The 26,511-nt window shown below is 45.1% G+C and overlaps 1 protein-coding gene across 1 annotated transcript; it reads right to left on the bottom strand.

Annotated features, from left to right (window-relative positions):
* Window positions 1-1,122: 1,122 nt before the first annotated feature.
* Window positions 1,123-5,624, bottom strand: LOC112254891. The gene is made up of 7 exons (XM_042323720.1): window positions 5,233-5,624; window positions 4,456-4,572; window positions 4,217-4,338; window positions 3,909-4,059; window positions 2,009-2,127; window positions 1,519-1,902; window positions 1,123-1,353 (listed from the first exon to the last, which is right to left on the bottom strand). The coding sequence occupies exons 1-7, from the start codon at window positions 5,546-5,548 to the stop codon at window positions 1,123-1,125; spliced, it is 1,440 nt and encodes a 479-aa protein (XP_042179654.1). The 5' UTR covers window positions 5,549-5,624.
* Between the last annotated feature and the right edge of the window lie 20,887 nt (window positions 5,625-26,511).

Genomic DNA, 26,511 nt, shown 5'->3' with positions numbered 1-26,511 from the left:
TTGCCGCAAAAAGATGGAGGGAAAATGTAAGGAACTTACGTCGGCCCTGCATTGAAGACCAGAAGGGGTGACACCACCCCTGATCTTAATGGATTTTGCTAGTCTATCCTGCTAGTTCCCTGGCCAACAGTACCACTGTTCCAACTGTCAAGTAAAAACAAACTCAAGCAGTACATTTAGTGAATTTATTTTACACTTCACAAGTAATGTCTGGAAACTGTAGATTCCACCTGTTGAAAGTAGTGTGATTAAACTTCAATTGTAATTGCAAATAGTACATTATATATTTAAACTTAATTACATTTGTGATAATTATGCCTTACCATAAGTTACTCCCTAGGCCCTTGATAATGATATGGCACCGTTCCATAATAGGGTGGGAACAGAGCAGAAGCATACGGATTCCAGCTGCGAACCATCGGATACTGGTCATATTGCATGAAGGGCTGCTTGGGTTGGGCCTGGGGTGTGGTGCCAGGGATAGTGCTAGCAGTTACTGAAGGAGTGGCTGACTTTTGACGGTAGGAGGAATCTGAGTAATGATATTTCTGGGGGCTATTCTGGTTATCCAGTTGGCTGGCTATGGGGGGTGCTCTTGGGACAGAGCGTTGAGGGAAAAACCCTGCGAAATTGTATTGTGGGAACTGGTAACTCAGTGGGACCTGAGGGTATCCTTTAGGTGGCATATGCAGGGCCTGATTTGTTTGTTTAGGTGTGGTAGTGGAAGCTGATGGGAAATAAGGTTGAGGGAAATGTGTAGTAAAATGGTACGGGTAAAACATTTTGAAGTCAGGCATTTGTGGGACCTGTGGGTATCCTTTAGGTGGCATATGCAGGGCTTGGGTGGCAAGTTGAGGAGAATGTGTGTGTTTAGGTGAGGTAGTGGGGGCTGATGTTGGGAAATAGCGTTGAGGGGGATACGGTGAATGGTACGGGTAAAACGGGTGGAATTCAGGTGTTTGTGGGACCTGGGTGACAGGTTGAGGGGATTGTGTGTGTTTAGGTGAGGTAGTGGGGGCTGATGTTGGGAAATAGCGTTGTTGAGGGGGATACGGTGAATGGTACGGGTAAAATTCAGGTGTTTGTGGGACCTGGGTGACAGGTTGAGGGGATTGTGTGTGTTTAGGTGAGGTAGTGGGGGCTGATGTTGGGAAATAGCGTTGTTGAGGGGATACGGTGAATGGTACGGGTAAAACGGGTGAAATTCAGGTGTTTGTGGGACCTGGGTGACAGGTTGAGGGGATTGTGTGTGTTTAGGTGAGGTAGTGGGGCTGATGTTGGGAAATAGCGTTGTTGAGGGGGATACGGTGAATGGTACGGGTAAAACGGGTGGAATTCAGGTGTTTGTGGGACCTGGGTGACAGGTTGAGGGGATTGTGTGTGTTTAGGTGAGGTAGTGGGGGCTGATGTTGGGAAATAGCGTTGAGGGGGATATGGAGGAAAATGGTATGGGTAAAACGGGTGGAATTGAGGTGTTTGTGGGACCTGGGGGTCTGCTTTAGGTGGCATATGCAGGACCTGGGTGACAGGTTGAGGGGATTGTGTGTGTTTAGGTGAGGTAGTGGGGGCTGATGTTGGGAAATAGCGTTGAGGGGGATATGGAGGAAAATGGTATGGGTAAAACGGGTGGAATTGAGGTGTTTGTGGGACCTGGGGGTCTCCTTTACGTGGCATATGCATGGCTTGGCTAGAAGGTTTAGGGGAATGTGTTTGTTTAGACATGGTAGTGGCTGCTGTTGGGGACGAGGGTGGTTGGGGGGGATACGGAGGGAAATGGTACTGGGACAACTGGTAGAACAGAGGGTATCCAGACGTAACAGGTTCAGTTGGAGGGAGGCCTGCAGGGCAGGAGAGGGTGAGCTCCCCAGCACCCGAGAGCATGAAAAGCAAACGCTCATCATCCTGAATTTAAAAAATAAAAAAAGTACAAAAGTCAGGAAATTACCCCCCCCCAAAAAAAGTGACCATTTGATCACTTTCATGACCACAAGATGACATTAAGAACTACCTCCAACTCCACACAGGGTCCTGTGTATGGTGCAGTGATCACCACTCCTCCAAAGAATGTCTCAATAGTTAAGCCACATTGCTGGGTGATTGCGAGAAGTGGCTCCCATATACCAGACACTGAAAAACAATCAGTGTGAGCAACAGAAAAGACTGTAGGCATACACCAGTCTACTGTCAACCATTCAGAAATTAATTACTTTTGGATCAGCATTCATCCACCATAGGTTCAAATGAATACATTTCATATGCCCAAATACACAGTGCCTTGCGAAAGTATTCGCCTCCCCTTGAACTTTGCGACCTTTTGCCACATTTCAGGGTTCAAACAAAGATATAAAACTGTATTTTTTTGTGAAGAAACAATTGGGACACAATCATGAAGTGGAACGACATTCATTGGATATTTCAAACTTTAACAAATCAAAAACTGAAAAATTGGGCGTGCAAAATTATTCAGCCCCTTTACTTTCAGTGCAGCAAACTCTCCAGAAGTTCAGTGAGGATCTCTGAATGATCCAATGTTGACCTAAATGACTAATGATAAATACAATCCACCTGTGTGTAATCAAGTCTCCGTATAAATGCACCTGCACTGTGATAGTCTCAGAGGTCCGTTAAAAGCTCAGAGAGCATCATGAAGAACAAGGAACACACCAAGCAGGTCCGAGATACTGTTGTGAAGAAGTCTAAAGCCGGATTTGGATACAAAAAGATTTCCCAAGCTTTAAACATCCCAAGGAGCACTGTGCAAGCGATAATATTGAAATGGAAGGAGTATCAGACCACTGCAAATCTACCAAGACATGGCCGTCCCTCTAAACTTTCAGCTCATACAACGAGAAGACTGATCAGAGATGCAGCCAAGAGGCCCATGATCACTCTGGATGAACTGCAGAGATCTACAGCTGAGGTGGGAGACTCTGTCCATAGGACAACAATGAGTCGTATATTGCGCAAATCTGGCCTTTATGGAAGAGTGGCAAGAAGAAAGCCATTTCTTAAAGATATCCATAAAAAAAGTGTCGTTTAAAGTTTGCCACAAGCCACCTGGGAGACAAACATGTGGAAGAAGGTGCTCTGGTCAGATGAAACCAAAATTGAACTTTTTGGCAACAATGCAAAACGTTATGTTTGGCGTAAAAGCAACACAGCTCATCACCCTGACCACACCATCCCCACTGTCAAACATGGTGGTGGCAGCATCATGGTTTGGGCCTGCTTTTCTTCAGCAGGGACAGGGAAGATGGTTAAAATTGATGGGAAGATGGATGGAGCCAAATACAGGACCATTCTGGAAGAAAACCTGATGGAGTATGCAAAAGACCTGAGACTGGGTCGGAGATTTGTCTTCCAACAAGACAATGATCCAAAACAGAAAGCAAAATCTACAATGGAATGGTTCAAAAATAAACATATCCAGGTGTTAGAATGGCCAAGTCAAAGTCCAGACCTGAATCCAATCGAGAATCTGTGGAAAGAACTGAACTGCTGTTCACAAATGCTCTCCATCCAACCTCACTGAGCTCGAGCTGTTTTGCAAGGAGGAATGGGAAAAAATTTCAGTCTCTCGATGTGCAAAACTGATAGAGACATACCCCAAGCGACTTACAGCTGTAATCGCAGCAAAAGGTGGCGCTACAAAGTATTAACTTAAGGGGGCTGAATAATTTTGCACGCCCAATTTCAGTTTTTGATTTGTTAAAAAAGTTTGAAATATCCAATAAATGTCGTTCCACTTCATGATTGTGTCCCACTTGTTGATTCTTCACAAAAAATAGTTTTATATCTTTATGTTTGAAGCCTGAAATGTGGCAAAAGGTCGCAAAGTTCAAGGGGGCCGAATACTTTCGCAAGGCACTGTACCATGTGCACTGAAACAATGTCAAAAAATTACCCACCTTTGACTTGAAGAGCATTTGCTGCCATGGAAAGCTTCACCACCATGCCAGATAAATAGCAGGAGACAGAGGGAGGAGGGGGTGGTGCAACAGGACAAGACATGGTCATGGGTGCCCCCCACAGACGGAGTGGCAGAACATAGTTACCCCCCTGTATGAAGGAAAACAGTATCATGATGCAACCCATGTAAATGTGCTTTAATAGCCAACATGAATAGAGGCTCAAATCAACATTTAGCAGTACAAGATTATTCAAGAGTTCATTTTAATTTTTTAGTAAGGGAAAGCCTCCATGGAGGAAATATCACCTCTTGAGTGACATGGCAGCCTTGGTATGGTGCGACAAAAAACACATCCCTGCGTGACCGCTTCACAGAGAAGCCACAGTGAGTTGGCATTCGGGACAGGGGAAGAACAGGAGACCCATCACCTGCACAAGACATAAATACCTCAGGCTAAACCAACTCATATAGGGCTACGCAACCTACATGCATAAGCAGCATCAGTGTTTAATATTTTTCTTACTTAGTGGGCACATTCTACTTACCGCCGTCGACCAGAAAATGTGGAGCTCTTCCCCCTTTGACCCGAAGAGTCATTGTTTCATTGCTACACTGTACTGATGGCCCCATGTGCTGGAGTTTAGCATCCAACTTGTGCCATTCTGGGAGAGGGAATGAATAAACAGGATTTGCAAAGGCTCAAACATGTGCCACCTTTAAGGGGCAATCTGGGATTCAAAAGGGCTCTAACATTTTAGTCCTCCATTCAGCAAAACAGAAGTCTGAAGTCTGGCCAGTTGCAGGGGGTCCATCTGAATTTAGAAAACACAGCCTTTAAACTAAATGTTGTGGTCCATGAAGTAGTCCAACAGTGAACACAGCCATCTTACCCCTTTCAAATCACCAATTGAGACACTTTGGGGTGGAACCACCTGCCACATGTTAGGACATACACCCATTTCAAGCAACGAGAAGACCAGATGAGGTGTACACATTGGATTACAAATACATTTTTTTGCAGACATCTAAAATCCAAACAGACACCCTGCAACTGGAGACATTTGAGAACATTAACACAGAACGTGTTGTATCGCACACATGTAACTACCAGTATAAAATGGTCAAATGTGTTGGTTAAATCACATTAGCTGGTGTTACAATCTGTAGCTAGAATGGGGCTAAACCAATGTATCCACTAAGTCAGAGTTCAGCTGTGGATGCAAAGACTGACCAACGATGTGTTGAAGCAATATAGCATTTCACTATTAAGTTACCGCTACATGATTTACAAACTGGGAAAAAATGGAGGCCTGATGGCTTACCTTGTGTTGCAGGCTGTCCAGCCCGATTACCAGCCTCAAATGCAAGAGATCCGTTTTGAGTCTTGATGGGGTCAGAAGCGGCGGATTCATCATTGGTTACTTCGAAACCTACCCTTCTCAGTTGGACCAATTTATTGCCAACTACAAGCCTCCCGGATCGGACAATCGTCGGATGAATTTTGGCATTTGGTATTGAAATGCTTGCGTCTGGAATCTGGCCATAGCAAGGGGTTAACACAGAGCTAATCGTTGCCATCACCGTAAAATACAATATAGGATGTTTACGCGACATCACATCTCTAATCGTTTTTCGCATGGTGATACACACAAAAGTCTGTGCAATTGCGCTAATACGCGAGTTCACTGAGGTCTCTGGTAGAAGTTGCCCCAAATTTAAACGGCTTGCTTAATTGAAAGACCAATCAGAATTTAGCTCGGCTGGTGACATTTTTTACACTACTTATTAGCGTTCCCGGTTAAGTTGCAGATAGAAATGCAGGCCAATTGAGGTGCCGGTGCCGTCGCGACCCGTCATTCAGGGCAGGTGGGGCTGAGCCCCACATATTATTTTTTTGGGAGGGCTTGCCTGTTTTGAATGTTATTTTGGCATTAATACATGTCACATAACAGTTTGCAAACATTTAAAATATATATATATTGTAATGACACAGCAGGGAGCAGGTCTCGAACCCTCGACCTTCGAGCCCGAGGTCCGGCGCGCTATCGACTGTGCAGCAAAAGCATGCTCGTGCGGCAGGGTCGATTTCCGCGGTTATAAACCCAGGGTTGTTACAATATATATATATATATATCATTTAGTTAATAAAGACGCATACAAATATGGTCTCTTCTTTGTTTTCTTGAGAAAGGCAGCTCCAAAATGCAGGTTTTCAGCCTAGCTCAGTGCTTTTTGTGGTGGGGCAAGCCAGCAGAAAATACAGAGCGTTGTGCCGTGATTGCCTCAGAGTTCTGTCACTCATGGGGACTTCACATCACTGCGAAGTGTAAGAGGAGACATTGAAAATTCTAGCCCTTCGGCTGCTGCCATAGAAGTGCCCATCCAAGATGGCTCAAGGTCATTGACCACAGATAAAATTAAGTCAAATCATGTTATATGTACATTAGCTTAAATTGAGCTGATCATGTCAACATCATACTTTCAAAATCTTAGCTAGCAGTCATCATCATGAATCAAGTTTACAATCTACTGGCAAATCCTTTTTAATCCTTGTCATATGACGAGAAATAATGAAGAGAAATTATAGATAAGACATATTGGTGCTCATCGGACATTACACGTGCTAAACAAATAGTTATTGACTATAAAGTATGTCTGTTCACAGTGCCTTTCTCTATCGTTCTTGACTCACAGAACCTCCTGAAGCACTGTTAGCTGGTCTAAATCAATCAGAGGCTAGTTAATCAATTAGTATGGCACATCAACTTTTGATTTTTAACTATGATTGTTATTGTGTCCTCTTTATGTAGGCTATCTTTCCAGTTATAGACTGTACGAACTGTTAATCTCTGCTCTTATTAGAGCAGGGATATAAACTAGCCTATATAATAAACCACAATAATTGCAATAACACTCAGGAGTCAGGATTTAATGTTTTATTTTTTTAATCAGAAACATAACATGATATATACAGTGGGGCAAAAAAGTATTTAGTCAGCCACCAATTGTGCAAGTTTTCCCACTTAAAAATATGAGAGAGGCCTGTAATTTTCATCATAGGCACACTTCAACTATGACAGACAAAATGAGAAAAAAAATTCCAGAAAATCACATTGTAGGATTTTTAATGAATTAATTTGCAAATTATGGTGGAAAATAAGTATTTGGTCAATAACAAAAGTTTATCTCAATACTTTGTTATATACACTTTGTTGGCAATGACAGAGGTCAAACGTTTTCTGTAAGTCTTCACAAGGTTTTCACACACTGTTGCTGGTATTTTGGCCCATTCCTCCATGCAGATCTCCTCTAGAGCAGTGATGTTTTGGGGCTGTTGCTGGGCAACACGGACTTTCAACTTCTCCAAAGATTTTCTATGGGGTTGAGATCTGGAGACTGGCTAGGCCACTCCAGGACCTTGAAATGCTTCTTACGAAGCCACTCCTTCATTGCCCAGGCGGTGTGTTTGGGATCATTGTCATGCTGAAAGACCCAGCCACGTTTCATCTTCAATGCCCTTGCTGATGGAAGGAGGTTTTCACTCAAAATCTCACGATACATAGCCCCATTCATTCTTTCCTTTACACGGATCAGTCGTCCTGGTCCCTTTGCAGAAAAACAGCCCCAAAGCATGATGTTTCCACCCTCATGCTTCACAGTAGGTATGGTGTTCTTTGGATGCAACTCGGCATTCTTTGTCCTCCAAACACGAAGAGTTGAGTTTTTACCAAAAAGTTCTATTTTGGTTTGATCTGACCATATGACATTCTCCCAATCTTCTTCTGGATCATCCAAATGCTCTCTAGCAAACTTCAGACAGGCCTGGACATGTACTGGCTTAAGCAGGGGGACATGTCTGGCACTGCAGGATTTGAGTCCCTGGCGGCGTAGTGTGTTACTGATGGTAGGCTTTGTTACTTTGGTCCCAGCTCTCTGCAGGTCATTCACTAGGTCCCCCCGTGTGGTTCTGGGATTTTTGCTCACCGTTCTTGTGATCATTTTGACCCCACGGGGTGAGATCTTGTGTGGAGCCCCAGATCGAGGGAGATTATCAGTGGTCTTGTATGTCTTCCATTTCCTAATAATTGCTCCCACAGTTGATTTCTTCAAACCAAGCTGCTTACCTATTGCAGATTCAGTCTTCCCAGCCTGGTGCAGGTCTACAATTTTGTTTCTGGTATCCTTTGACAGCTCTTTGGTCTTGACCATAGTGGAGTTTGGAGTGTGACTGTTTGAGGTTGTGGACAGGTGTCTTTTATACTGATAACAAGTTCAAACAGGTGCCATTAATCCAGGTAACGAGTGGAGGACAGAGGAGCCTCTTAAAGAAGAAGTTACAGGTCTGTGAGAGCCAGAAATCTTGCTTGTTTGTAGGTGACCAAATACTTATTTTCCACCATAATTTGCAAATAAATTCATTAAAAATCCTACAATGTGATTTTCTGGATTTTTTTTCTCATTTTGTCTGTCATAGTTGAAGTGTACCTATGATGAAAATTACAGGCCTCTCTCATCTTTTTAAGTGGGCGAACTTGCACAATTGGTGCCTGACTAAATACTTTTTTGCCCCACTGTATGGTCAACTTAGTTTTATTCATCATTGTGTCACATTGTCCACTGAAATTATTAATACAATTGTAAAATCATCCCAATGAACATTACTCCATACCGGAAAAAAAACAAAAAAACATTTGATCTTGATCATGTATTTCTATTTCATGAAAATAATGAAGAGAGAATTGTTCAAGTAAAGTCAGTGTATATAACAAAAAGATCTAAAAAATAATACAGAATATTTTTGTATCTTTGAAATAACCTAGCCAATTGCCAATCATCTACTACACTAGTTGTCCCATGGGGATTCTAACATAGCATATTTTGACTTTATTCAAAGCAAACAAGTGGAGAACTTGTGTGGAGCAGTTCCCTTGTCAACAGTGTGGATTGGAAGTACTGATGTGAAGTGACATGGGCATTGGCTGAGGTGATGAGGTGAAGATGTCAGCTTATAGGTCTGTAACGTTTATGGGGCGGCAGATAGCCTAGTGGTTAGAGTGTTGGGCCAGTAACTGAAAGGCTGCCCCTGAACAGGGCAGTTAACCCAATTCTCCTTGGTAGGCCATAATTGTAAATAAGAATTTGTTCTTAAAAGACTTGCCTAGTTAAATAAAAAATAAAAAAGTCACTGCTGCCCATACTGGACCCTCCTGAGTGACCCCTGGCTCATTCACCTTGTCTGGAACCATAGACATGTGTACATCATTGGAACTTCCTCCTCTTGGTGCTCAGGGGTTGGAGATGGCTGAAGGATCTGATCAGAAGCCTGCAATGACTGAATGAGCCTCTGGCTTTGGCTGTGGTTGCTCCTTGGCTCTGAAATTGTCAGGAGTTGCAGCATCCAGCCATAGCCACCAGAGGTGTGAGAGATGGTTGTGATCTCACTGTCCTGCAGTGAGAGGTCAGCTCCAGCTTGGTGTGTCCAGGAAGAAGGGGGTGGGGCTGTGAAGTGACTGCCCACCCCTAGCAGGTGTCCATGGTCATGATGGAGCACGTTGTCGATGCGGAGGTTGATTGTGACAGAGGACACATGTCGAACTCTATGAAGGAGAGGATGCTCACTGCCACAGTAGGGGAGAGATGCTGCTGGCAGTGGGTCCTCCTCCACCCTTATGATGACATGGTTTCTCAGACTGTCTGTGGTGGTGGAGGGGGGTCATCATAGACACGGCATATGGAGCTGCTTTCGAGTGATGCTGCCCAACGCAGTTGTTTGGCATGAGCTCCACCCAGGGGCCCAGGCCCAGCACACAGGGGCCTCCATTCAGGTTCTGATGTGTTATGGTGCCAAACACACCATAGAGGACAGGGAGCGCAGGCCAGAGCTTACCCTTGTCTGACCAGAGTCAGAGAGAGCAAGAGAGTGTGAAATTATTATCTCAGTTCATGATACAGTAGGCCTAAGCATCGTTACACTAAGATACATTAATAGACACTAAGCACTACAAAAATGGTTATTTACCATTTTTTTAAGTGTTGATCGATTGTTTTGTTCACGTCAGGGGATGATGCTTCCAACGACTCAGTTGTTTGTATGTCAGGAATGGATTGAGTTTGTTCCCTGTCTGAAGAAAAAAGAAAAAGCACATGGAAGAGGAAATGCTTAGATGTTTTGTGAACAATTATAATAAAACTAAATAAGATTGTGTTGTTAACTGCTTTACTCTCAGTTACCTGTTTGAAACTGTTCTGTCACAATGGCAGATGACAAGGAGGAGGAGTGGGACTGTTTTGCACATATGTTGCTTCTTAAAGGAACCATTGAGTCAATCACAAAAAGGTCTTCCTCATTCTCCTCCAGTGCGCTGAGCCCTTCTTCGGCAGTGGCCTCTGTAATTGTGGGTTTGGGAGATTGGTGGAAGCTGTGAATGAGTTTGGATAAATAAAAATAGCAAGTGTCGAGTTCACAGTTAGCTCCATTTGTTCAGAGATCTCTACAGTAGAATACTCAGGTTCAAGTTTGAGTCCACTGTCTTCGTTACCTATGGGAGACAATCTATTCTAGATCTGTTACCTATGGGATACAAATCTATTCTAGATCTTGCTATAAGTGTGATCTTGGCTTGTGAACGTACGTCCTCTCACATTTGTGAGCCAACTGGTTCTGCTGTGCTGACACTTTCTTGGGTCTGTTTTTGGGGCAAAGGAGGGAGTGGGGGAGAAGTTGGGGCGGAGGAGTGCACATCAAGTTCCCCTGCTTTATTCTCCTCTTTTCCAGGCACAGAAATTAAGTGTGCTGGCTGGTGGCTTGGTCTCTTGTTTACCTTCTATTATAAACACGTCTCCAGGTTCACTGCCATCCATACACTCTTCACTGCCATATGATGTGCCAATCAATGCCCTAGCTAAGTCCTCCATACTGGTCATCTTGTTTCCTGCCACCTGCATCCTGCCGGTGGGCAGAAGGATGTCTGTCCCTGGCTGTTGTATTGTGGTGAGCTTAGGGGCTGTTGTGCCCATGTTGGAGCTGGTGCTGAGGGGGTTGGAGAATGCCAGGAATGGGGCATGTTCAGAGTTGCTGGATGAGGGTGCGGTAGAGGTAGTCTTGATAATGTTACCAGATGAGCAGTGAAGCAGTACAGCCAGCACCAGGGAGGAACAAACAAGCCATCCCATTGCTCTTAGTAGCAATCACACCCTGCCGAACAAATGAAAAAATGAGTGGGGTGGCAAGCTGCTACAGGGTGTAGCAGCAGGAAGGCAGAGCACTCCATTTTGGACAAAGTGGATGTGTCCGAATACCCATATGTGCGTCCTAAATGTTTACCTTGTCAGCTCAGGGATTCAATCTAGCAACCTTTCGATTACTGGCCCAACACTAACTACTAGGCATCCTGCCTCCCCAGATATGGGGATGCGCTACCGAAATCAACGTAATCGCCCATGACACATTCTCATTATGCGGAAATATGTTTTGTAGTATGTGAATTTTAAAAAATCGAGTATGGTTTAAAATGCCAGGATGTTACACTCATTTCGGCTCTTCAACTAGTATAATTCGATGCACACTTAACAAGAATCAAGGGAAGACCCAGACGCGTCGAATTGACAATGGTTTAATATTCCAACAGGGGCAGGCAATAGACAGGTCAAGGCAGGCAAGGGTCAGTAAACCAGAGGTGGGGCAACGGTATCGGACGGCAGGCATGCTTAGGGTAGGCCGAAGGTCAACAATCCAGAGGTGGGGCAAACATACAGCCAGAGGTCAACAATCCAGAGGTGGGGCAAAGGTCGGCAGGCAGGCAGAGGTCAACAATCCAGAGAGGGGGCAAAGGTCGGCAGGCAGGGTCAGGCAGAGTGGTCGGGCAGGCGGGCTCAGTGTCAGGACAGGCAAGGGTCAAAACCAGGAGAGTAAGAAAAAGAGCAACTGTGAAACTCAGGCGCTGAGAACAAAAAATCTGGTTGACTAGACAAACAAGACGAACTGGCAACGGACAAACAGAGAACACAGGTATAAATACACAGGGGTTAATAGGGAAGATGGGCGACACCTGGAGGGGCGTGGAGACAATCACAAGGACAGGTGAAACAGATCAGGGTGTGACAACTTTTCCACAATGCATTGGAAGAGGTGCGCTGCGAGTGATTGGCCCTAGTTCTCTTCAAGTAGCCAAACAACAAAACAGGACCTGGTTTCCTGATAGCAGTGAAATGTAGGCTTATAAGTGTTTTAAAGCTACAATATGTAGGTTTTTGGGTGACCCGACCAAATTCACACAGAAATGTATGTTAAAGATCTGTCATTCTCATTGAAAGCAAATCTAAGAAGTGAGAGATCTGTTCTATGTAAGCTATTTCTATGCTTCCCGTTTTTGAGTCTTTTACATTCAGTTTTGTACACCAGCTTCAAACAGCTGAAAATGCAATATTTTTGGTTAGGGAAAATATATTTCACAGCGGTTTAGATGGTACAATGATTCTCTACACAATGACTGCTTGTTTTCTGACATAAACTGAAATTAGGCAAACTATTAGAATTTCAGCAACCAGGAAATGGGGGAGCGATTTCTGCGTATTGCATCTTTAATGATGCATCTTTCCTACAATGGCCGAAGATCTTTCCTTAACATTATAATTATTTCACAATACTGAGAGATATTAACAGCTACGGCTGTAAATATTTAGGCAGTTTATTCTAATGCTTACCCAATAAAAATGTCTCTAAATCACTGATGTGGCACATCATTGCGCACATGTTAGGCTTCACATCATGAAATATGTTGAGACAAATCAAACAGTTGCCTATAAGTAGAAAAATAGAACAATTGATTGAACAGGAAATGTATTTCATATGATTGAAATAGGGCTGACTGTTTATATTTTAATGTGGTCATCTCGGTTTTCATTTGAGCATCTTTTTATACGTCGCTTTTTTGTATAAATTGCAAAGACATCGGCAACTTCATATTTGTCGTCAGCTTTGTTCTGAAGTTATCACAGTCACAGAGAGACGGCTAAACCATGCGATTCGTCGAGATATTCTGTGTGTAAAGTGACTCGAGAGGGCAAAAAAGCACTACCCACAGATTACACTACGGAGTGAGACATGGTTCAATGTGCCATTAAATCAGCACAATCAAACTTGTTCTTTTTTTCCATTTGCTGTCATGGTTAGAGCGTTGGACTAGTAACCGAAAGGTTGCAAGATCGAATCCCCGAGCTGACAGGGTAAAAATCTGTCATTCTGCCCCTGAACAGCTAGACTACCTATTTCATTATTGAATTTATGGATCAAGTCTTAGCAGTCATTCGGATCTCATTCCCAATGATCGGTACTTTAGTTTATTATGATGTACAGCGATTCTGAATTTGCAATGCACCCGATGGTCAATGTTTTTCTGTGCAATACCCTTTTGATGTGAACATTTGGAAAGTTTTTGTGAGAATTAGGCAATTTGATTTAATTTATATACAGTACCAGTCAAAAGTTTGGACACACCTACTCATTTCAGGGTTTTGCTGTATTTTGTACTATTTTCTACATTGTAGAATAATAGTGAAGACATCAGAACTATGAAATAACACATATAGAATCATGTAGTAACCAAAAATGGTTCAATAAATCAAAATATATGTTTAATTTGAGTTTCTTCAAAGTAGCCACCCTTTGCCTTGATGACAGCTTTGCACACTCTTGGCATTCTCTCAACCAGCTTCATGAGCGAGTCACCTGGAATGCATTTCAATTAACACGTGTGCCTTGTTGAATGTTCATTTGTAGAATCTCTTTACTTCTTAATGCGTTTGAGCCAATCAGTTGTGTTGTGACAAGGTAGGGGTGGTATACAGAATATAGTCCTATTTGTTCAAAAAAACAAATACATATTATGGCAAGAACAGCTTAAATAAGCAAAGAGGAAAGACAGTCCTTCATTACTTTAAGACATGAAGGTCAGTCAATGCGGAAAATTTAAATTACTTTGAAAGTTTCAAGTGCAGTCACAAAAACCATCAATCACTATGATGAAACTGGCTCTCATGAGGACCGCCACGGGAAAGGAAAACCCAGAGTTACCTCTGCTGCAGAGGATAAGTTCATTAGAGTTAACTGCACCTCAGATTGCAGCCCAAATAAATGCTTCACTGAATTCAATAAACAGACACATATCAGGCACTCCTCTATTCAGAGGAGACCGCATGAATCAGGCCTTCATGGTCGAATTGCTGCAAAGAAACCACGACTAAAGGACACCAATAGGAAGAAGAGACTTGCTTGGGTCAAGAAACACGAGACAGGTGGAAATCTGTCCTTTGGTCTGATGAGTCCAAATCATCGCATTTAACCATTGTAACGGTTTTGACTTGAGGTTATTATTTATAGGGGTGCCAGGTAGGTTGTGCCTACCAGAGAAAACATTAGTTTCTCCTTTTAGTTTGGGTGGGGATGAGTCCCATCTGGTCCGTCAAGTCTACACCAATACAAAGGACTTATGTAAAAGTCAGGATGGAAATAAACTTTTCATAAACCCTTAAAACATTGGAAAGAACTTCAAAAACAACTATATTCTTTTGCGTGGGTTGTATTAGCAACAACAATGATTACACACATATAATAATATCACAATGAGTTCTGGTTCCTCCAGAAATGTCCTGTACCTCGGGCCTAAATAGAGTCCAGCCCGGTAAAGGAGTTCAGTGAACTCAAGTGACTTTTGTCACGCAATGTTTGTCCGTTCATTCCGTGTAGCGTAAACCCAGTATTAAACATACAATCAATATAACAATTATTTTACCACAGAACTTTAAAGCGTATCAACTCTTACTAAGTCCTCAACTACAACTAACTACATAAATCAAAGTATACATCGCATCAAAACAAATGAAATACCGTATACAAAAAGGTGGTAGTCAGTCGGTCAGTCAGACAATCCAATCCGCCAATAGATCTCCAGCGGAGAAAGGCCACGAAGAACGGAGAGGTGTAGTCCATGGACGCAAAGAGTGGATCCGATCCTGGGTAAACTCTCTTAGGCTACAAAACACACGTTTAACGGCAACAAAACAAACGGAATAGAGAAGCTTCGGCACTGAGGGTTGAACACATCCTCATTCACGTCTCCATCACAACCCCACTTTTGCGCAGCTGATGCTGGCTATTTAATTGGGAATTAAAGGGAAAGCGCCCTATTGGAAGGAGCTGCACTGAGACGTTCAGAATAATTCAGGGCCGTCACACACCCCCTCCCCTGGAAAAAGCCGACCATTGCCCTGGAAGGCACATCTTGGTCGGGGAAACCGAGAAAGGTCTCATCGCTTTCCTCTACAAAAATATTCATGACTTTTTGGAGCTCACGCTCCTCAGCTGAAGGATCACAGGCCTTAAGGTGTGAGACTTCTGAGTCTGGGAATCCAAGAAAAGTCTCCTCACTTTCCTCTTCAAAGATATCCAGGACCTTGCGGCGCTCAATCGCCTCAATTCCTCAGCCGAGGGGTAACAGGCCTTAAGGCGTGAGACATGGACAACGCGCATATCTTCACCTGTGTCCTCTTTCACCACTCGGTAGTTCAAAGGGCCCATCTGCTCCACAATCCTATATGGTCCTTGCCATTTAGGAGCGAGCTTGGCAGAGAAGAATTGTTCAGCTTTCGAGTAAGGATGAGAGCGAAGCCACACCCGATCACGAAGCTGGAACTGCATGTCTCGTCTGTTCTTATCATAATTTCTCTTCTGCTTGAGTCGAGCCTGGATCGTGTTCTTTGAGACAAGAGCTCTCAAGTCGTGGAGATGGACTACCTGGTCATAGCAAGCAGCGTCTGGAGTAAGCTGCTGGGGCTGTAGCACCATATCCAAGGGTCCTCGGAGAGGACGACTTAGGTTCAGCTCTGCAGGTGTGACTCCAGTGGACTCTTGCACAGCAGAATTCAGGGCAAATCGAAACTCGTGAAGGTGCTTGTCCCAGTGTTTGTGCTGGGTCCCTACATAGGAAGCAATCATTGTCTTCAAGGTTCGATTTACTCTCTCAGTGAGATTGGTCTGTGGGTGATAGGCTGTGGTCAACTTCTGTCTCAGGTTCCATCTTTGGCAGGTCTCCTCAAAGAGATCAGAGACAAATTGGGAACCTCGATCAGACAGGATGTAATCAGGCACTCCCCAGCGAGTCAGGATCTCTTTCGTAAGGATGTTAGAGACGGTCCTTGCTGTGGCCTGACGCAGGGAAAATAGCTCCACCCACTTTGAATAATAATCAACAAAAACAAGCATGTACACATTCTGATTGGAGCTTCTAGGAAATGGACCCATCAAATCCACTCCTAACATTTCCCAAGGTCGGGTAACCACCGTTTGCTGCAACTTGCCAGCAGGCTTTCTACCTTCTGGTTTGTACATTTGACAAACCTGACAGTTTCGGATGTGCGACTTCACATCCATGCCCAGATTTGGCCAGTACAGTAACGCTTGCAACCGCTTGTAGGTTTTGAACCTGCCCAAATGACCAGCTAATGGGTCTTCATGGAAATGTTGAAGCAGTTGAAGGCGTAGAGTTTCAGGTATGTACATTTGGTAGAGTGTTCTGTGAGGTAGTTGTACAACACGGTAGACTTTGTCTTCAATGATGGTCAGCTTTGTGGTAGGATTGACCATCTTTTCTCCATCTTCCAGGATAGTCTGGTACAAAGCCTGTACTTCTGGATCATCCTGTTGGGCTTTCCATATGGCCTCATCAGAGATGGGAAAGTCCGTTTTGGGCGAGTCTCGACTGCTTGACAGGACAGTAGCACATGTAAGAGGAGGGCCACCGTTATCACAAGCAGGAGCTCTGGACAAGGCATCTGGAACAGTGTTGTATTTTCCTTTCCTGTATTCTACTGCAAAGGTGAACTCTTGCAACCGTAGAGCCCATCTTATGAGTCTGGTACTTGGTTTGTTGGTCTTGAACACCCACACAAGGGAGGAATGGTCAGTGACCACAATGAAGTGTCTTCCCTCCAGGTAGTACCTCCACTTTTCCAAAGCCCAGACAACTGCAAGGCACTCTTGCTCGGTTGTGGAGTAGTTCCGTTCTGCTCCATTCAATGTCCGACTGGCGAACGCTAGCACTTCTTCAGTGCCAAGTCCAGTCTGTTGGACTAGGACAGCACCAAGTCCAACATCACTTGCATCAGTGTAAACAACAAAAGGGCAATCAAAGTTGGGATGACCTAAAATGGGAGGTGTGACGAGGTGTCGTTTCAGGGTTTCAAAGGAGGTCTGGCACTCTGCCGTCCATTGGAATTTCACTCCTTTTCGCTTCAACGCGTTGAGGGGTTCTGCCACCTGGGAGAAGTTCGACACAAACCGATGGTACCATCCAGCCATACCAAGGAACCGTTGAAGGGCCTTGAGTGTGGTTGGCACAGGGAAGTCTTGTACAGCCTTCGTCTTTTCAGGATCCACATGAATGCCGTCAAAAGACACAATATGCCCAAGGAACTTCAGGGAGGTTTGGCAGAAGTTGCTCTTCTTCATATTCAAGGTCAGACCAGCTTCTCTTAGCTTGTCCAACACTGCTTGAAGATCTTGAAAGTGTCTTTCTCTGTTCTGAGAGTAGATAATTATATCGTCCAGGTAGACGAAACAGATCTTCCCTTTGAGCTCACCTAACGCAATCTCCATGAGTCTTTGGAAAGTGGCAGGGGCATTCTTTAATCCAAAGGGCATCACCTTAAAGGAAAACAAGCCCTCAGCACAGACAAAAGCAAGGTGACTGGGAATATGGTGAATACAAACAGTGTAGTTATTACCCCCGTAAGGCAATCACGGACTACAAAGGGAAAACTAGACACATTGCGGACACCAACGTCTTGCTTCCAGACAAGCTAAACACCTTCTTCGCTCCCTTTGAGGATAACACAGTACCACCAATGCGGCACGCTACCAAGGACTGTGGGCTCTCCTTCTCCGTGGCCAACGTGAGTAAGATGTTTAAGCGTGTTAACCCTCGCAAGGCTGCCGGCCCAGACGGCATCCCGCCCTATCCCATCTGGACAAGAGGAATACCTATGTAAGAATGCTGTCCATTGGCTATAGCTCAGCATTCAACACCATAGTACCCTCCATGCTCATCATTAAGCACAGGGCCCTGGTCTGAACCGCCCCCTGTGCAACTGGGTCCTGGACTTCCTGATGGGCCGCCCCCCAGGTGGTGAAGGTAAGAAACATCACCTCCACTTTGCTGATCTTCAACACAGAGGCCCCACAAGGGTGCGTGCTCAGCCCCTTCCTGTACTTCCTGTTCACCCATGACTACATGGCCACGCATGCCTCCAACTCAATCTTCAAGTTTGCAGACGGCACAACAGTAGTAGGCCTGATTACCGACAATGACGAGATAGCCTACAGGAAGGAGGGGAGGACCCTGGGAGAGTGGTGCCAGGAAAAATAACCTCTCACTCAACGTCAACAAACAAAGGAGCTGATCATGGACTTGAAGAAATTTGTCTTGGCCCCTTAAACCCTCACAAAACACTCACAAACTTTTAGAGGTGCATAATTGAGAGCATCCTGTTGGGCTGTATCACCACCTGGTACGGAAACGGCACCGCCCACAACTGCAGGGCTCTCCAGAGGGTGGTGTGGTCTGCCCAACGCATCACCGGGGGCAAACTACCTGCCCTCCAGGACACCTACAGCACCCGATGTCACGGGAAGGCCAAAAACATCATCAAGGATATTAACCACCCAAGCCATAGCCTATTTACCCCGCTATCATCGAGAAGGCGAGGTCAGTACAGGTGTATCAAAGCTGGGAGCGAGAGACTGAAAAACAGCTTCTATCTCAAGGCCATCAGACTGTTAAATAGCCATCACTAGCCGGCTTCCATCCGATTACGTAACGATAGTTACCCGAGTTGTAACTCCAGTTTCATGAGTGGAGTGGAGCCCCATAGGGGAGCTCTGTTCCTAGTGGTTCACCCTGCTGCCAAAGCAGCAACTAACCTGATAGAAAATTATGCACACACCTGTAGCCAATGGACGCTTCCCCTCAATTAGTCTCCCCAAAAAATATCTTCAGCCGGACTGGGGATTGGCAGGGCTTTAAGTCCTATCAAATCAAATCAAATCAAATGTATTTATATAGCCCTTCGTACATCAGCTTATATCTCAAAGTGCTGTACAGAAACCCAGCCTAAAACCCCAAACAGCAAGCAATGCAGGTGTAGAAGCACGGTGGCTAGGAAAAACTCCCTAGAAAGGCCAAAACCTAGGAAGAAACCTAGAGAGGAACCAGGCTATGTGGGGTGGCCAGTCCTCTTCTGGCTGTGCCGGGTGGAGATTATAACAGAACATGGTCAAGATGTTCAAATGTTCATAAATGACCAGCATGGTCGAATAATAATAAGGCAGAACAGTTGAAACTGGAGCAGCAGCACAGTCAGGTGGACTGGGGACAGCAAGGAGTCATCATGTCAGGTATTCCTGGGGCATGGTCCTAGGGCTCAGGTCCTCCGAGAGAGAGAAAGAAAGAGAGAATTAGAGAGAGCATATGTGGGATGGCCAGTCCTCTTCTGGCTGTGCCGGGTGGAGATTATAACAGAACATGGCCAAGATGTTCAAATGTTCATAAATGCATGGTCGAATAATAATAAGGCAGAACAGTTGAAACTGGAGCAGCAGCACGGCCAGATGGACTGGGGACAGCAAGGAGTCATCATGTCAGGTAGTCCTGGGGCATGGTCCTAGGGCTCAGGTCCTCCGAGAGAGAGAAAGAGAGAAGGAGAGAATTAGAGAACGCACACTTAGATTCACACAGGACACCGAATAGGACAGGAGAAGTACTCCAGATATAACAAACTGACCCTAGCCCCCCGACACAAACTACTGCAGCATAAATACTGGAGGCTGAGACAGGAGGGGTCAAGTCCTATGGGGCTTCGCATCACTCAAAGAACTGGAGCTACAACTCCGGTAATTATTGTTCTATATCGTGGAGCTCCGCCCCATAGGGGAGCTCTGCTCCTAGTGGTTTAAGGCGGAGTGCAACTCTCCAAAATGTACTCCCTGCCAAGCCTAACACTTCCCACCAAGTGAAAAGGTCAGCCCAGCCATGGCTGCTACCAAGTCCCACAGTACTTTGTCACAATATACATTGTCCTCAGTACAATCCACCCCACTCAGTTCAGAGACATAGTCAATGGCTAGTGGGCAGATAAAGAGAATATGAGCCATACTAATCTGAAACAGCAGATAGATGATGCTTCAATATCCTGTCAATATTCAATGATTGGTCTCATAGCATTGTAATACTAGTTACAGAAACAATTTCCTTCATCCTTCCGCCCAAACATAGTCATAGACTTGTGGGCAGGTTAGAATACATGACCTTTACTGTTCTGATCCCTCAGTGAGGAGTCATGTCACGTAGAGTGACTAACAGTAAAAAGCGGACCTGAAGGAAACTAGTCCATAGGTCCTGCATTTTCTCCACTTAGTTCAAGTCTTCCCATCAGCTATGCTGAGTACAGACTGAACCATGGTCATACTGATTTCTCAGTAAATCCGCCACACTCAATCTAGAGGCCAAGCCAATGATTTGTGGGCAGATAGACAGAACATGGGCCTAGCAGATAGATGATACCTCAATATCCCATCAATATTCAATGACCGGTCTAATAGTAGTGTAATACAAGTTACATAACTATTTCCTTACGCCCCAACTCAGTGATACACTGGTGGGCGGGTCAAAAAACACATATTCTCTACTGTACTGAATATCAGTCAGGAGACATGTGACATATGTCTCTCTCTCAATAGAAAAGAGTGGGTCTAATCGGAACCATATCCAATGGCCCTTCATCTTTTCCTCCTGGTTCAAGTCCTTCCATCAGCCACCCTTACAGACTGAGCCAGAGAGTTAGAAAACTTATCCAAAAGGTAGAAATTGATCAAAGGTGACGGTGACGACCATGACACCATCTTTGCGAACCAAGGATGATTAACAGCCTCACAGTTCTCACACGGGCTAACAGTGGGAGAATGCAGGACAGCGCTGGAAATGTGTACAGGAGAACCTTCGGCCACAGCTGGCGCAAAAGCGTCCGTCCCTAGTGGCGGTTCGTCCTGGGCTCGAAGAGAGAACCAGACTCGCATTGCCAGTCCATGCGTGTGATGTGAATAGGTCCACCTCGGCTCTCCCGAACCGTTCCCATATTTGGAGAACAATGTCAGGATGCAGGTGACATTCGTCATCTCAGGGACCCCCTCGAGATATGAGGTCTGCTCCGACGTTCTGATAGCCTGGAATGTGTGCTGCACTCAATGAACTAAGGTGCTTGGTAGCCTACAGACATAATTCCTCTGCCAGCCGGTGGAGTGCAGGAGACCTGACTCCTCCTTGGCAATTTATGTAGGCTACTGTGGTTCGGTTGTTTCCGACCAGACCAGAACATCGTGACCCTGCAGGGTAGGCGCGAAGTGGGTCAGAACCAGTAGAACTGTCTCCAACTCTAGTAGGTTGATGTGACGTCCCGAGGGAGGCCACACAACTCCGATCGCCCAAGTCTGACATGTCCTTCCCCATCCAGTCAGACAAGCGTCTGTAAATACTGGAGTGTAGGAGGACACTCTGCCTATTGGGACCTATTGCGTCAGAACGCACGGGTCCCTCCAATAGTTCAGGTCTGCTCTGAGCGAAAGGGGAATAACCAACAACTGACGACAATGCCGCACTGGGTCTGGTCATAGTTGGGCGAACCATCGCTGTGTTTTGTGCATGTGCAGAAGTCCCATCGGAACCATGGAGTTGGCAGACGACATGAGACCCAAGAGTGTCATGACCGAATGCGCCCGTCATTATGTTATTCGGAAGAAACCTTCGTAGGGCTAGCAACAGGGCAGCCTGTCGAGGATACGAAATTCGAGCCTTCATAGTCACAGTATCTAGCTGCAATCCCAAGTAAACAATCCGATGACTGGGCCAAGGTGTGCTCTTTTCCAAATTCACAGCAAACCCCAGAATTGTGAGATGAATCACCGTCTGTGTCGTGTGTTATCGCCATATTTTTCCATATTCTGTTCCAGTTAAAAGGTTGTTTATATATATTTACATCTGTGGACTATATTTTTTTAATGGCTAGCTCAGAATATAAGCTTTCCAAAAGTTGTTTATATATTATAAAGATCAGTCCTTCTTGATGTTTTTTAATTACCCATCTACACACAGTACCCCATAATGATAAAGTGAAGACAACTTCTTAGACATTTTTACTCATTTATTAAAAAAGAAATACAGAAATATCTCATTTACATAAGTATTCACACCCCTGAATCAATACTTTGTAGAAGCACCATTGGCAGCAATTACAGCTGTGAGTCTTTCTGGAAAAATCTCGCCTGGATTGTGCAGCATTTGCCCATTATTCTTTTAAAAATTCTTCAAGCTCTGTCAAATTGGTGGTTGTGTCACACACTGATCTGTTTCACCCGTCTTTGTGATTGTCTACACCCCCTCCAGGTGTTGCCCATCTTCCCAATTATGCCCAGTATATTTATACTGGGCATATACCTGTGTTCTCTGTTTGTCTGTTGCCAGTTTGTTTGTTTCGCAACGTTTGTTCCCCTGGGTCTGTCTGGTCTTGCGCCTGTTTTCTAGTCCTTCTCTTTTCTTTTTTTTTACCGTTCTGCCTGCCGTTCTATACCTCTGCCCCACCTCACTGGATTATTGACCCCTGCCTACCCTGACCCTGCCTGCCGTTCTATACCTCTGCCCCACCTCACTGGATTATTGACCCCTGCCTACCCTGACCCTGCCTGCCGTTCTATACCTCTGCCCCACCTCACTGGATTATTGACCCCTGCCTACCCTGACCCTGCCTGCTGTTCTGGACCTTTTGCACCCTCTCTGGATTATTGACCCCTGCCTGCCCTGACCCTGCCTGCTGTTCTGGACCTTTTGCACCCTCTCTGGATTATTGACCCCTGCCTGCCCTGACCCTGCCTGCTGTTCTGGACCTTTTGCACCCTCTCTGGATTATTGACCCCTGCCTGCCCTGACCCTGCCTGCTGTTCTGGACCTTTTGCACCCTCTCTGGATTACTGACCTCTGCCTGCCTTTGCTCTGTAGTTTGCCTGCCCTGTACTAGAAATAAACATTTGTTGTCACGTTCTGCCCTTAGTTCCTTTGTTTTGTCTTTGTTTTAGTATGGTAGGGGTGTGAGTTGGGGTGGGAAGTCTAGGTGCGTTTTCTATGATTTGGTATTTCTGTGTTTGGCCTGGTATGGTTCTCAATCAGATGCAGGTGTCGTTAGTTGTCTCTGATTGAGAATCATACTTAGGTAGCCTTTTCCCACCTGTGTTTCGTGGGTGATTGTTTTCTGTTATGTACAGTGGAGTAGACTATCACAGTGCAGGTGCATTTATACGGAGACTTGATTACACACAGGTGGATTGTATTTATCATCATTAGTCATTTAGGTCAACATTGGATCATTCAGAGATCCTCACTGAACTTCTGGAGAGAGTTTGCTGCACTGAAAGTAAAGGGGCTGAATCATTTTGCACGCCCAATTTTTCAGTTTTTGATTTGTTAAAAAAGTTTGAAATATCCAATAAATGTTGTTCCACTTCATGATTGTGTCCCACTTGTTGTTGATTCTTCACAAAAAAATACAGTTTTATATATTTATGAACTTATCCTCCTTTATGTTTTATGTTTGAAGCCTGAAATGTGGCAAAAGGTCGCAAAGTTCAAGGGGGCCGAATACTTTCGCAAGGCACTGTATGTCACCTTTCAGAACTGTTTCATTTAGTTTCTCCATTGTTATTTTGTTTAGTGTTCTTGGATTAATAAATACAGTATATGATGAACACGTACCACGCTACACTTTGGTCCTCGCCTCATTCCAACGACGATCGTGACAGAACCACCCACCAACCAAGGACCAAGCAGCGTGGTAACGGGCAGCGGCCAAAATCGCAAGACTCCTGGACATGGGAGGAGATTTTGGACGGCAAGGGACCCACGAAACACAGGTGGGTACAGGCTGGGGAATATCCAGTCCATATCCAGTGCGCCTCCACGGTCCGGTCTATCCTGTGCCTCCTCCACGCACCAGGCCTCCGGTGGCAGCCCCCCGCACCAGGCTGTCTCTCCGTCTCCTCCCTACAGGTGCTCCTGCCTGTCCAGTGTTGCCAGAGTCTCCCTCCTGTCCAGCACTGCCAGAGTCTCCCTCCTGTCCAGCACTGCCAGAGTCTCCCTCCTGTCCAGCGCTGCCAGAGCCGCCCGTCTGTCCTGAGCTGCCAGAGCTGCCCGTCTGTCAGGATCTGCCAGAGCCGTCCGTCTGTCAGGAGCTGCCAGAGCCGCCCGTCAGTCAGGAGCTGCCAGAGCCGCCCGTCAGTCAGGAGCTGCCAGAGCCGCCCGTCAGTCAGGAGCTGCCAGAGCCGCCCGTCAGTCAGGAGCTGCCAGAGCCGCCCGTCAGTCAGGAGCTGCCAGAGCCGTCCATCAGCCAGGAGCTGCCAGAATCGACCTTCACTCCGGCGCTGTCGGAGTTGCCCTTCACGCCGGGGCTGCCAGAATCTCCCGTCCATTCGGGACCCGTTGCTAGGGTCCTCAGTCCGAGGTCGGCGGCGAGGGTCGCCACGCCAAGGGCGCCACTTAAGTGGGCCGAGACTATAATGGAGCGGGGTCCACGTCCCGCGCCAGAGCCGCCACCGCGGACAGAAAGCCACCCAGACCCTCCTCTATAGGTTCAGGTTTTGCGGCCGGTGGGCAGTCTAGGTGCGTTTTCTATGATTTGGTATTTCTGTGTTTGGCCTGGTATAGTTCTCAATCAGAGGCAGGTGTCGTTAGTTGTCTCTGATTGAGAATCATACTTAGGTAGCCTTTTCCCACCTGTGTTTCGTGGGTGATTATTTTCTGTTATGTGTATGTCACCTTTCAGAACTGTTTAGTTTAGTTTCTCCTTTGTTATTTTGTTTAGTGTTCTCGGTTTAATAAATATATGATGAACACTTACCACGCTGCGCTTTGGTACTCACCTCATTCCAACGACGATCGTGACATTTGTTTTATCGGCACTGTCTGCATCTGGGTCATACCTGAAACCTGATATGTTGACCATTGCTAGACAACCATTTTCAGGTCTTGCCATAGATTTTCAAGCAGATTTAAGTCAAAACTGTTAACTCGGCCACTCCGGAACATTCACTGTCTTCTTGGTAAGCAACTCCAGTGTAGATTTGGCCTTGTGTTTTAGGTTATTGTCCTGCTGAAAGGTGAAGTCATCTCCCAGTGTCTGGTGGAAAGCAGACTGAACCAGGTTTTCCTCTAAGATTTTGCCTGTGCTTAGCTCTATTCTGTTTCTTTTTATCATGGAAAAACTCCAGTCCTTAACAATTGCAAGCATACCCATAACACGACGCATCCACCATTATGCTTGAAAATATGGAGAGTGGTACTCTTTAATATGTTGTATTGGATTTGCAACAAATGTAACGGATGTGAAATGGCTAGCTAGTTAGCGGTTCGTGCCCGGGTATGGGCGAGGGGACGGTCTAAAGTTATACTGTTACACAAACGTAACACTTTGTATTCAGGACAAAAAGGGAATTGCTTTGACACATTTTTGTATAGTATTACTTTAGTGCCTTGCAAACAGAATGCATATTTTGTAATCATTTTATTCTGCACAGGCTTCCTCCTTTTCACTCTATCAATTAGGTCAGTATTATGGAGTACCTACAATGTTGTTGATCCACCCTCAGTTGTCTCCTATCACAGCCATTAAACTAACTGTTTTAAAGTACTATTGTCCTCATGGTGAAATCTCTGAGCGGTTTCCTTCCTCTCCGGCAACTGGGTTAGGAATGACGCCTGTATCTTTGTAGTGACTGGGTGTAATTAATAACTTCACCATGCAAAGGGATATTCAATGTCTGCTTTTTTTTACCCATCTACCAATAGGTGCCTTTCTTTGCGAGGCATTGGAAAACCTCCCTGGTCTTTGGTTGAATCTCTGTCTGAAATTCACTGCTCAACTGAGGGACCTTTAATTGTATGTTTGGGGTACAGAGATGAGGTGGTCATTCAAAAATCATGTTAATAAACACTTATTTCACACAGTGAGTACATGCAACTTACTTTGACTTGTTGCATATCTTGCATATCTTTACTCCTGAACTTATTTAGGCTTGCCATAACAAAGGGTTTGAATACTTATTGGCTCAAAACATTAATTTGTAAACATTTTGAAAAACTTAATTCCACTTTGACATTGAGATATTGTGTATAGGCCAGTGACAATAAAATAACAGAACCAAATGTGGAAAAAAGTAAGAGTGAATACTTTCTGAAGGCACTGTAGGTAATGTGGTTTCCAGAGTTTAATAACACTACTTTGTCAGGGTGAACAGCTGCTGTTGATTAAGTATCAGCTTGTAAAGCTGTGAGCTGGGGGTAATGTGTCAAACAGCTTCCCTGCTGATCATTAATCTGCATTTCCAAGTGTGTCTGTGTGTGTGAGTGAGAGAGAGACATGTGACATGCAAGCATGCTTACACTTGTGGGTGAACTAGGCAAAAATACAACATCCTACAGCTGCAAGCAGTCTGATCTCTGAGAGTTTGGAGG

The sequence above is a fragment of the Oncorhynchus tshawytscha genome, linkage group LG07, assembly GCF_018296145.1.
Source record: "Oncorhynchus tshawytscha isolate Ot180627B linkage group LG07, Otsh_v2.0, whole genome shotgun sequence".
NCBI classification, from domain to species: Eukaryota; Metazoa; Chordata; class Actinopteri; order Salmoniformes; family Salmonidae; genus Oncorhynchus; species Oncorhynchus tshawytscha.
This window is presented reverse-complemented; position numbering and strand designations above follow the sequence as displayed.

Coding starts and splice junctions, on each gene's coding strand:
- LOC112254891 (XM_042323720.1), bottom strand. CDS start 5,548: ATGCGAAAAACGATTAGAGATGTGATGTCGCGTAAACATCCTATATTG. Junction 4,060..4,216: donor GCTGCCATGTCACTCAAGAG/GTGATATTTCCT, acceptor TCCTTCATACAG/GGGGGTAACTATGTTCTGCC. Junction 1,903..2,008: donor GACCCTGTGTGGAGTTGGAG/GTAGTTCTTAAT, acceptor TTTTAAATTCAG/GATGATGAGCGTTTGCTTTT.